This window comes from Petromyzon marinus, chromosome 17, assembly GCF_048934315.1.
Source record: "Petromyzon marinus isolate PM22_M1 ecotype Great Lakes invasive population chromosome 17, UKy_Petmar_22M1.pri1.0, whole genome shotgun sequence".
Classification (NCBI taxonomy): domain Eukaryota; kingdom Metazoa; phylum Chordata; class Hyperoartia; order Petromyzontiformes; family Petromyzontidae; genus Petromyzon; species Petromyzon marinus.
In genome coordinates, this window is record NC_133683.1 from 8,590,881 (window position 1) to 8,603,809 (window position 12,929).

At 46.8% G+C, this 12,929-nt stretch overlaps 1 protein-coding gene across 4 annotated transcripts in view; it reads right to left on the minus strand.

Moving 5' to 3' along the window:
- PPP1R21 (protein phosphatase 1 regulatory subunit 21) overlaps positions 1 to 12,929 on the minus strand; it is a 102,974-nt gene that overhangs the window by 37,473 nt on the left and 52,572 nt on the right. For all 4 annotated transcript variants that reach the window (XM_076067588.1, XM_032956239.2, XM_032956237.2 and 1 more), the window contains 2 exons: positions 3,697 to 3,846; positions 227 to 328 (listed from right to left, as the gene is read on the minus strand). In XM_076067588.1, the coding sequence (XP_075923703.1) occupies positions 227 to 328; positions 3,697 to 3,846 (252 nt within the window). The remainder of the gene's footprint in view (positions 1 to 226; positions 329 to 3,696; positions 3,847 to 12,929) is intronic.

A 12,929-nucleotide genomic window follows, 5' to 3' on the forward strand; every position in this document is an offset into this window, starting at 1 on the left:
GGCCATGTCGAGTGGTGGTGGGTTTAATGACACATTCATATTCATGCGATCTAACGCAAAAACCTCTAATTATGGATAATATTGGTCGGGAAAGCCTACTACTATGTGTTAAACAGGTCAGGCCATGTGTTGAGCTTGCACATCACTGTCAAATTTCTATCATTACGCTGTTGCGACCTTGGCTTCATTGGGTGCATGCCACAGCGGTGTTGGGGTCTGGTGTTACCAGCATCGTGACGGCATCCTCCGTAATGCTGTCATGCAGCTGCTGCATGCCCTGGTCCAGGGGACGCACGTACGACGCATTCTCATGCAGAAATTGGCAAAACTGTGGTGAGAAAACAAAACGGACAGACGGCCACCATCAGCGTTAAGGACCTTTCCTTTCGACGCTCGGTCACCATGCTCTTGATTTGGTCCGGATCACCCCGCTTACTCTATTCACTTAATATAAAATAAATGAATAAATATACTAACTATTGGGTTAAGTCACATTCATCTTGCCAAATATGAGTTGTAAGACGCTCAACCACCCAACTTAAAGAAACAAGTTTAATTATTATGCGTACGGGTGGTAAATGCGCAAAGTATAATTGTTTCAGCTCACCAGAACCAAATTTCACAGAGATCACGTTTCACTTTAAACTGTGCCAAGAATATTCAATACAATCCAGGAAGTCAGAATAATCATGCCACCTGACATGGTCCATCCCCTCTCACATGTGCCTCAGTTTGTCTTGGGTCTTATCATTTAACCAAAAGAGTGCTAAATAATGATATCTGACACCAGTTGTAGTGGGTCAGGAACCAGAGGAGAACGTAGGTGAGGCAACACAATATTTATTTAACTGCACTAAATACAAGGTCCCTAACACAAAGGGGTAACGGCCCCTTTCACCCAATACCGAAGGAGGTATGGCCTCCGGGCTACACTGCCTCCTAACACTGGGACCACTCTAGCTCTGAGCCCTCCAGCTAGGGGTCCTCTGGGAGGCCACGCTGACCCGACCATCCCAAGGTCTCCGGGTCTTGATCGCTCGACTCACTGAGCTCCGGGTCCTTAGAAGGACAGCGGAGCTTGAGGTCCAGAGTCCTATCTTCAGCTCCGTCTTTGGTCTTCAGCTTGGAGATGACCGAGCCGGACCCTCCCTAGCCACGCATCCCTTCCAGAACCTTCTGGAAGATGACATCATCCCCCAGTTCCCCCTCTCGGGGTTTGGGGATTTGTGTCCCAGGATCCATTTTCCCAGGGATTGGCGGTGGCCCCTTGGGCCATGATCCTTTACACTGGCGTGACCCCGCTTCCGCCCCCTGTTGACGAGAAGGGGGAGCTACCCGCTAACAGCATGGGGAGTGCCGATGAATACCTCTACACAGGCACAACATTGATACACTGCCCTCATTACTTACCTCTCCTCCACTTCTCATGTTCTCTATAACTGACCTTATCATGATCTTAAAGTTACCATAACATATTGCTCTGATCTCAGCAGTGCTGGCTGAGTGGCTGTGACCCAGGAAATATGAGTCTCATGACACAGTGCGACCCGCACACAAGTCTGAAACACACGAACGAGTAGCGATAACACAGCCATCTAGAGCCTACTGAGTGACAGAAAGGCACCCACGTGAGTGTATATGCTCAATACTTTTTGTGTAATCACCCAATATGTGCCCAAATAATACTTCGGAAGCTAAGCAGGTGTGAACCTGAATAATGCTTGAATGGGTGACCACAGTTTGTGATCGAGCTTGTGGAATTGCGTGGCGGCCAGCAGTAGGGGACAGGGTGGCCAAATACATTGTTGTACTGTATTGATATGCTCCCTCATCTATGCCCTCCCCACCCTCAATCCGCACTGACCAGCGTGGTCGAGTAATTTCACAGTAGGGAGCGGTGTTGTAATACCAATTGAGGAAAGTATTAATCAGGGTGACCTGCTGAATTTGAACCCATGAACCTCTGCAACAAGCAGCGAACATGCTGATGCTAGGCAAAGTCACCGCCCCATAAACAGGCAGACCTCGCTGAGCGCTCAGGATGTGTTCCTGGAGAAGTGAGCACTTATCGAATCAGCGCTAAAAGGGGTCATTATATACCACTGTATACTACATGGGGATGCGTTCCTGACTGCGTTATTTATTTCGTATGAGCAACATACGAGGTATTCATTGGGGTACCAGGAATACTATAAACAATAATACAGGTGTAGTGACGTAAATACGGTTACTGTGCTGTTAGCGCCAGCCACTATTCAGAGTCCTGCTGAGTGCCAGGAACCTCCCTGGGAGGCTTGAGGGACACGTGACCGGAGGCCGGGAGCCCTTGCTTGATACAGCAGGGGGCATGGCCGAGGGCGTGGCTGAGGGCGGATCGAGGCCGCGGCTATGGAAATAAAGGGGGAGCGCCGAGGGGATTCGGGGCTCGTTTTTGGGAATCAACTGGAAAAGTCTTCATCCTTCGCTCTCCGCTCCTCGTTCGTTGTGTAGTTTAGCTGGGACTCATGGGTCAAGTAACATGTGTGCTACCGACCCGTCCGTACAGTTTAAGCTCACACGCACATAGCGACAGATAGCCACACCTAGCTAGAGAACCCGGAGTGTGACGTAGTTGTTTTTAAACGTGTTGCCTCCAAGTTATAGTGTGTGCATCCCTCTGTACACACACTACACAGGTGATAAATATATTATTCCAGAATTAAAAAGAATAATTATAACATGAGTAAGTATTATGGCACTGTGTACTCGAGTGCATTCTACTGTACTCCTACATGGCAGTGGTGGGAGAGGTTTTGGAGCTGCTACTGCACTCCCAGTCCGGGACATTTCAGAGAAGAGCTCCAGGACCTCCGTGATGTTCTTAGTGATGCCCCCAGTCTATATTTATGTGGCGAAGTTTCTTTTAGGTGGAGCCTGAGACTCTATTCTGGTCTCAAGAGTTCTCACCTTACTAACATTGGAAAAAAACCTAAAGTCGATTTATTATAAATCTTTAGCGACTCCTCTACTTACGAACGAGTTAGGTTCCAGTGGTCTGTTTGTAAGTCGATTTGTTTGCAAGTCCAGCTTTACTCCTGTCAATTCCATACATGTTGTACGGAATGTACACTAAACATGGGGAATGGCTTCCAAAGTTGTACAATCTCCTGCAGATGTAGATGCCACTGGTTCTTCATGTTCTGCAGATGTAGATGCCATCACCACCATATATTGTGTGGCAGTTGAACTTACGACTCTCGGTCCATACAGGCAACTGGACATACGGACTGATTAGTTCCTAAGTCGAATGTTCGTAAGTGGAGGAGTCACCGTAATCGGGAACACAAATCATGCGGGTCTGTGGTTCGCTCAGAGCCATGCGTCGCTCTCATTGGCTGAGCGAATGATGGGGGCGGTGACGTTTCCTCGGTCAGCAATGCTGCTGCTGCGTGCTCTCATGCGTAAGTGTTTTATGCGCATTTCGATTTAATATTTTTTGTTGTAAAAAATGTCTCCGGGATAAAGAGCGCTCGAAGGAATCGACACTTTATGTGGTGGGGCTAAGCGGGATTTGCCTGTAATAACATCACGACAAAAGGACTGCATGAAAGTGAACTGTGCAGGAGAAATTGAGAGCATGCGTGAGAGCCACCCTAAGTCAGAAACCATAGGAATGGGAGGAGACTGCGGGATGGCCGTTGAGGGGAGCGCTACCACCTTCTGGTTCACGGGGGAGACGGGGTGTGTGGATGCGTCGAGCGGGTGCACGAGGCAGCGCTGCTCCGTGTACGTGTGGAAGTTGAGCAATGACGACACCAGGTCCTTCACCAGCAACAGCGCCTGGCCCACCAGCTCACGTGCACGAAGCTACACACATGCACACAAAAATACACACAACTTTCAACCAAATACAAAACAAAGATGCCCTCCATAGCCTTTATAGAATGTTAAGACATTCTACATCCGCACCTCCAATTAGCACGGTTGGCGATTTACGATGGGAAAAAAGTTAATCATAGATACATATAGTTTAACACATAGGCATTCACAACCAATATTATCCATTTCTTGATTTTATGTTTTTCTACCTATGTGACTTTACCGAAAGAACCAAAGAGTATAATATTATCCATAAGAGATGTTTGGGTTAAATCGCGTAAATATAAATGTGTCATTACACCCGCCACCACCTGACGCAGCCAATTAGTAATGTTTGGCACGATTACAAAACATGCCAATTAGTTACTAGTTCAGCACACCAGAGTGTTGGAGAGTAAACCTCCAATATTTACAATTCGAGTTCCGTGACGTTTCGCCGGTAATTATACATTCATACAGGACAAGTGCTGTGAGCAAGCAACGATGAAGTCTATCACAACAAATGATGGGATGGTGTGGTTAGCACCACGATAGTTCACCTTCATCTCCCCAGTGGTGATGTATACACATCAACCTGGGTATTCATGAGACCAAGAAGGGTTCAGCAATGTCAATGATGTTGACCATGAGTGGGAATCAGTGCATAGTACATAGCATGAACCACTACACTACTGCTTCCTGCGACAATCAAGTACAAAGTTCCCCCCATATAGCTTTTAACAGATTGTTGGAGTAAGTGCTGTTAGTGGGGGACGATGGATCAGCATTCCCGATGTGCCACCTGTCAGTACCCGGTTCACACTGGGGAAACAAATTAACCTCCCAGCGAACCAAATTCTTGGAACTTCTATTGGAGGGATCACGGCATCATCACTACCAACCATCCAATGTGCAACCCTGTGGCTTTCATGCCATTGAGCCTCAACTCCGAGTCTTATAATTCACCGTTGAGGGTCTGTTGGATGTCACGCGAAATCTAGTCAGTGTTCTTGTTCACTACCCATCCCATCCATTGAAGCTGGACGCTGCAATGATGGCTGATGTGACATACCGTCATATGTCCCACACTCAAAGCACGGGCAAGCCGCGTATGTCCAGTTTGACATCGTGGACGCTTTACAGATGTAATTTAAGTCGATGGATTTCGGGTTGCAAATATCTACAAGTCTCCCAGCATCAAATGGGACTAACAAGTTCAACAAAGTCTGATTCATATTCTTAGTTCTTTCGGTAAAGTCACGTTGTTTCCCTTCAACGTGACTTTACTGAAAGAACTAAGAATATGAATTACTGCAGTCACGAAAGCTTTAAATCAAAATTAAAGTCTGATTCATGCAGCAATCAAGGTCAGTGACTTCAACAGTCACTACGCGGACCGGGGCTACACAGAGGTAGATGCCGACAATGAACAACTTGCAAACTGGACCTCATATGTTGGATATATATGCCTTTTCCAAAATGTATATTAATATTTGCCGATAGACATTTTTAAAATAAATAAATAACAACCGCTACGACAAGCGCAGCAAACACAGATGGAAATCGTAAAAAGACCAATAGATATATATAAATAAATAATAAACTCCGGGGCTAAAGAATCTCCAGACTGCCAGGGGAGGACGGTGAAGAGTATTTTTTTCTCTCTCTCAAGAGTCAGCCAGACAAAGAAAGGGCCTCCCGACCGCCTTTGTCTTCCTGCAGCACGAGAAAGGAATTTAACCCCTCGCGAGGAATTGCTTGTTGTTGCAGGGAGGGGGCCATCTGTGCCCCATGGGTGAAGGGATACCTTGGGGAGGGGATGGTGATCAATGGGGGGACGCAGGATGGCTTGATGGGATGACACACACACGAATGCACACACACACACACCGGCCACGCCCCCCACTGCGCAGAGCAGAGATTTTTTTTTCGAATATAACAGTTCAATCATCATCTCGACAGTTCAGTTCAACAAGGAACAGCGAGTTCAACAAGTTGTCAGCCCGGCGAGCTGCAGAAGAGTGCGGCGCGCAGCAGGCCCGGGGTGGCCCAGCGATCAACTGAGAATGCGAGGCTTGCCGAGTGGCACTGTATCAACGAGTGTGAGTTCAGAGCTGAAAGGCAAAGTATCGCTTAAAGACCTTTATTTATACATCGAGTGCCGGCTCCCAGCTGCAGCGCGACCGACGCACCAAGCAAGAGCGTCTGCTGCCAACGGCCAAGCGTGTGCCGACTTGGCCCATCCAGCAGCGGAAAGAGCCTGCTGTCAGCGAACCAGAGAGAGCGTGTTCGGGCATCTCCACAGAGAGAGCTCGTGCGGCAGCTACTACAGCAGTGGAGAGAACCTGCTGTCAGCAAACCAGAGAGAGCGCGTTCGGACATCTCAACAGAGAGCGCAGTCATCCAGCAGCGGAAAGAGCCTGACCAGCCGCCCGTGAGCGAGTGTCAACACCAGCGAGAGCACTGTGGGCTCGACCCAACCTCACACTGACCAGCACCAGCTGGTAACCAAGACAAGAGTGAGGAACGGCGACCAGCGGACGGGCTGCGGGCGTTATCTGACGACAGATCATCGTGCACCGACGACGAGCGTCGTGCCGACTCTTCCAGCCGGCTGTGGACAGAAACTGTGGCCGCCCGTGTGAAAGAGGGAGTGCCACGCTGTCTGTATGATACACAGACCCTCACACCCCCACCGCTCCGCAGGGAACAAACAAATTTTTGATACAAGGGATGCCCAACCTTGGCGTCTGCTTTACGCAAAGAATTAACGCAAGAAGATCACACATTAACACATACAAGAAGACTCATACGTGCGTCAACTATTAGCTGATATCGAAGAACATTGCGGCCCATTGAGTTACGTGGATACGGTCACTTAGAAGTATTTGAGTCGTTCGGTTTTTTTAATTGCATAATCTTGCAGATGTATCCATGAATGAACATGACGAATCTATTGATGGATACTTGTGCCTTTGGAAATAATAACTGTTTTGATTGCCTTTTCGTATGAATATCGTCGTATAATCTTTAAGTACCTTTCATTCATAATTGCCGCACGTGCTCGTGTTACGCTGCATAAGAATTAATTGCTGATACCCAAAGTGAAACAACGTGATAAGAATTGCCTTGAGGGTTGCTTATGGATCTATGAATGAATGCAGGACGGTGTGGGCAACTTTCAAGTATACAAATTTGCATATTATAAAGTTAAGGTTTTTGTTTAGAACAGCGTATGCATATTTTTAACGACTCTCTCTCTCACCAACTGAGCTCGCGTTACGCGGGGGAATGAATCACATGATACCCAAAATGAAACAACGCAGTCGTTGATGATACTGTGTTGAAATTCCAAGATTGGGAGTTGCATCTTCTAGAGTTAAAGTTTAGCTAGAAAATAAAATTGATTAACGCAGAAGTGTTGTTTCTTTCCGAAATTTCATGCATAAGAGCTGTATCCTGCGTTGAGATCTGAATCTGGAGACCTGACATAAATACACATACACTCAATAAATGTTAAAGCGAGAATAATTGTATACCGATCGATAATACGAAGTTAAACAACGAAGCAAAGTTTAATCCGACATGCTCACAGTACCTGCATAACTACATACGATTAATCATATCATCCTGATTGATAATCCGACCCTCGAGTCGGGGCCTAATTATCATAACGGCTCGCATCAGCATAATCACACACTCGCATAAGCGAATACGATTATCTCTCTAATTAACATAATTAATGCACATAATTACATCACTTATCATATTTTCGGATAATTACACAATTTTCCAAATTTCATTTAATTTTTATTATTGTCATCAAATTTTCATAACCTACATATACAACACAAAGCTACCTTGCTTTTATTCACATCCCCCAATCTGCATGGCATGTTCCACTCCTCCCGATGTAAACGCGACCACTGTAGCTTCAATAATCTGTCTATGAATTGGGATTGGAAGACATTGCTCGTTAATGTACAAGAAGGCAACCTTACATTTAACTTTTTTGATTACCTGATAACTATGCATATGAAAGAATGAGGCAGCATAAATAATAAACCCAAGATATTTATAAATATCACTATATTAAAAAATTAGACCAATGCTACAGTCGAGTTTGGACGACCTCCTGCACAGCAAAGCAATGGCCGATACTGCTCCACATTTTGAAATCCTGAGTGTCAAAAGCTCTAAGAGGAAGCACTGGAACTTTGGCAAGGCCAACCGGGAGACGTATGGCAAAGGCATCACAACGCAATTAACACACTTTATTTCAAAGGAAAATCTTCGTCAACCCTGCGACAATCAAGTTGTTTGTGAATTTTTTTTAAATATACAGCTGTTGTTGATACATTACACTATATTGGCAATAGTTAATATGATTAATAATACTGTGGGGCATTATTCCTTGAGTTGTCAAAGGCATCGACACTGCTGATCAACTCGGGTTTTCAGAAGATGCCTTGGCTTTGGTAAAACATTATTTATCTGATTGACTTCAGGTTGTTAACCAGGACGTCACCTGATTTGGTGAGTATAAGTTAGGTAGCGTTTATAAAATGTTCTGTAAAACATGTTTTTTTGTAGATGATACTGCTTTGTTATCGAAGGGTCGCTCACGTACACACACTGGTGGATGCTTTGCCGTACCAGTCGGCTACAAAGCGCATCTCCAGTGCACCGCCTTCTCGCACAGCCCCTTCCAGAGATTGCCATCCTGCCCACCGAGTCGAATGCCGCAAAATTTTGGTAGGTGCCGTACGGGGGTCGGTTTAATGCTCGGTGTGTAGTTCATAGAGTATCCACTGTTAAGCCTGAATGGCGAGGACGGCGCTTCTGGCAAAAAAGCGGGGGAGACAGGTGAGCCCCTAGCATGTTGGCAAATACTTTTCCTGGGACAGATAGAAGGTTAATAGGATGGTGGCTGGTAAAGATGGTGGATGAAACATTTTCCCTGATGAAGAGACAATGACAGACATCCAGATGAGGGTGAATGGATCACGCAAGGTAATGCTAAACTGGCTCGATAACACACTTCTTTAGGTGCGCCACAGAGCACGGGGGTCGCGAGCCAACTCATGAACGTGCAGAGCATAGAACAATCTGCGAGACTCAATCAAGAGTTGGTTTGCAGATCTACAGGCTGCCGATGATGACCGGATATTCTGACGGAAAGCATCGTTTACAGTCTCTGTATATCGTTGTGATGGGTGGGCGAATAATCGATAATGCAAATTTGCACATCACAAGACTGTAATCTGAAATACCCCGCGACTTCGATAACGTCAGTGACATTTACGGCATCGGTGGATGTGAAGATGTGATGCAGTATATTTCCTGAGCGACATGTTGCGGCGCTGATGTGCTGTTGATAATCTCGGTTGATTTTACCACAAGAACCAGTCGGTTCGGGACCGTTTGGGCCACTACAGACGATGTAGCCACACCAACAGTCGAGTAGATCGGAAAGCTTGGAAAAGAATTACGACAGCGATAAAGATGGTGGTCGATAGATGACAGCGATCATAAGTCCCCGCATGCTGTTCGTTATTTGCACAAGCGGAAGCTCGAATGACGCGATTTTTTACGAGTCGAAATGGCACATTTGGCTGAAAATATTCAGCAGGTGTACTAAGTGAAGCACTTGTATACTACTTGGCTGAAAATGTGCAGCAAGTGCAGCAGAGGTAGTCTTGGCTGGAAAATGTGCAGCAGGTGGAGCGGAAGCCCCCTAATTGGGAGTGGCCGGGCACATAGAGGCCGGCAGCCATCGTCCATGGACGATGCTGGCGAGACAAACGGCTCAGCTGCAGATATCAAGCAGCATAGCCATAAGCACGCATGGCTTGTACAGGCTGTCGCAAGTAAATATTCTGATTCTGAAGTAAGCCCAGACCACCAGCAGAAGAACGAAAGGCAGAAGAACAAAAAGCAGAAGAACGGAAAGACAAGAATAAAAAAAGAAAATAAGAGAGATGAGGATGATAAGAGGCAAATAGCAAAGAAGTTAAAAGAGAAAAGAGAAGTTGAGTGAGTGATAAAATAGTAGCAAGGGCTGTGCAAACATTCAGGCAACCAGCCCAAGCGGCGCCATCTATACCAGGGGTCAGCATTCAAAACAAGAAGTATTTTTTTTCGAATTCGGTCAAAAAGCCAATATTTCAAGAGCCGCAAAGGACGTGGTGAATACGAGACGGCAGTCTTTACTAACGTAAAAAAACAGTCCTTAGTGAGCAACATGCGGCTCCAGAGCTGCAGATTGCAGACCCCTGCCCATGGTGAACTGGATACCCATGGTGACTTGGACTCCCATGGTGAACTGGACTCCCATGGTGAACTGGATTTCCATAGTGAACTGGACTTCCATGGTGACCTGGACTTCCATGCTTTACTAGGTTCCCATGGTAAACTGGACTTCCACGGTGAAATGAACTTCCACGGTGAACTGGACTCCAATGGTGAACTGGACTTCCATGCTAAACTAGGCTCCCATGGTGAACGGGACTCCCATAGTGAACTGGACTTCCACGGTGATCTGGACTTCCACGGTAGGGCTGAACGATTAATCAATTTCACATAGAAATCGCAATTTGAAACAATGCGATTAGCAAATCGTAAAGGCTGCAATTTTTTGCGATTTGAAAAGTCGTATTACTTTATTTGAAGTTTTATTATTTATTATTATAACTTTATTTATTTAACTTAACAATTGTTCTGTTTGATTGTTCTATTTCAATTAAAACATTTTTATAAATACATGTTGGCAGCAATTAATATCTTTTAAGTTCTCATCCTTGTGTAGTGGCAATGACGACGGAGACGGTCGAACTTGAGGCAACACGTATTTATTAACTCTTGGCCGATACAGGGGAAGTATCACCAAGCTACTCCCCAAGCTAACTCGCTACACCCACCTATCTCACAAACCCTCCTCTCGAGGAGACTACCTGACCTGGCCCAGCCAAGGCACAGGTCCTGACCACCAACCATGCAAATCCGGCCCTTACAAGGACATCAGCCTTCGCGGCTCTGGGGTCGCACCACTGGCTTGCTCTGGCCGGCCCTTAGAAGGACAGCGACCCAGAGGAGTCCCAGGGTCTAGCTCGCTGGTCTTCGGTCTTCAACTGGTTCTTCTTCTTGACCCATTCCCAACTCTCGATTCCAAGCTCCCGCCTTTTATACGATTTCCCACCGAGGGGCGGGGGTTCTGTGGGATCCCAGCACCACATCCCCTTCCCCTCATGAAGGGCGGGTTCTGTGGGATCGTAGCACCACATCCCCCTCCCCTCGATAGGGGCCCCAGCTAGGGGTGTGTCACAACCGCCCCGCACAGGTAAGTAATGGGAGTTAACCGGCGTTGGTGTGCGCGCCTTCCAATACCACCACCACACTTGCATTAGAATATATAGAGCAGTTCATATTTTTATGGTATCATGTGGTAATGCTCCATCACATGTTTTAAATCTATTACACAGTGAATATTGAACTGAAGCTCAACTTTAAAAAATGTAATTGCAAATCAAATCGCAATTGTAATATCTGTCAGAAACATCGCAATTAGATATTTTCCTCAAATCGTTCAGCCCTATTCCACGGTGATCTGGACTTCCACGGCAAACTGGACTCCCACGGTAAACTGGACTCCCATGGTGAACTGGACTTACATGGTGAACTGGACTTCTATGGTAAATGGGGTTCCATGGTGAATTGGACTTCCATGGTAAACTGCACTTACATGGTAAACTGGACTCCCAGGTTGAACTGGACTCCCATAGTTAAGTCATTTTCCACAGTAAACTGGACTTATATGGTCAGGGGTCGGCAAACCAAAATAACAAGAGCCATTTTTTTTCGAATTTCAAGAGCCACACTGCAGTCCTTAAAGAGCCACTGCATGTGGCTTCGGAGCCACAGGTTGCTGACCCTGGTCTAGACATACTCACACAAGAACCACTGCTATTCGCCACTGAGTTGCGGTGACATTGCCAGGTTTATACACGCAATTATACAAAGACAGCGATCCCCGTATAACCTTTACAGACTGTTGGAGCAAATGTTTTTTAGCGAGCACCTATGAAGGCCTGAACGGCACACGAGGTGGTGGGAGGCCAACACCACGCGCGGCCACCTTTGTCTCCCCAGTGGCGATATTTACACACCGCACCAAGTACTCATTTGAGGCCGACTCGACCTAGGGGAGGCCCAGGATAATCGTCACTGGTGTTGGCCGTGCGTCAGGCGGTCGACGAGATGTTGGCCGCCGATATCATTTCTCCATCTAACAGTCCGTGGGGTGCTCCTATAGTTATTGTCAATAAGCAAGATGGGAGTCTGCGGTTTTGCGTTGACTTCCGCAAACTAAATAAAATCTCTGTGGCTGACGCGTACCCTCTCCCGTGAATGGATGACTCGTTAGATGCTTTGGCAGGGGCGAGTTATTTTTCCACTCTTGACCTGCTGTCGGGGTTCTGGCAATTGCCTCTGGATGACAGCTCTAAACCCAAAACCGCTTTTCATACACAAGGGTTATTTGAATTTAACCGGATCCCTATTGGCCTTCACTTGGCTCCAGCGATGCTCCAGAGGCTCATGGAGCTGGTTTTGGTGGGCCTCCAGTGGGACTCTTGTTTAATCTATTTGGACGACGTGATTGTTTTTAGTCGTACGTTCGAGGAGCATTTGAGACGGTTACTCGCGGCTTTTCTTAAAACGCGGGCGGCGAACCTCAAATTCAAGCCACAGAAATGCCAAAATTCGGTTTGATACCTGGGGCACATCGTTAGCAAGTCGGGAATAGCTATGGACCCGGATAACACTACGTGCGTGCGCACATGGCCAACCCCCAAGTCGGTGGGTGAGGTATGCAGCTTTATCCGGTTCGCATCCTACTACCGCTGCTTCGTGCCCGGGTTCGCCATCATCACGAAACCTCTCTATGCCTTGACGGCCAAAGGTCAAACATTTCGATGGGGGGAGGAGGAGGCCGTGTTTGTCGCGCTCCGGGACAGCCTGGTGGATGCCCCTCCACTCCGATACCCCAATTTTTTACTGCCCTTCGTCCTGGACACGGACGCCAGCAACACTGG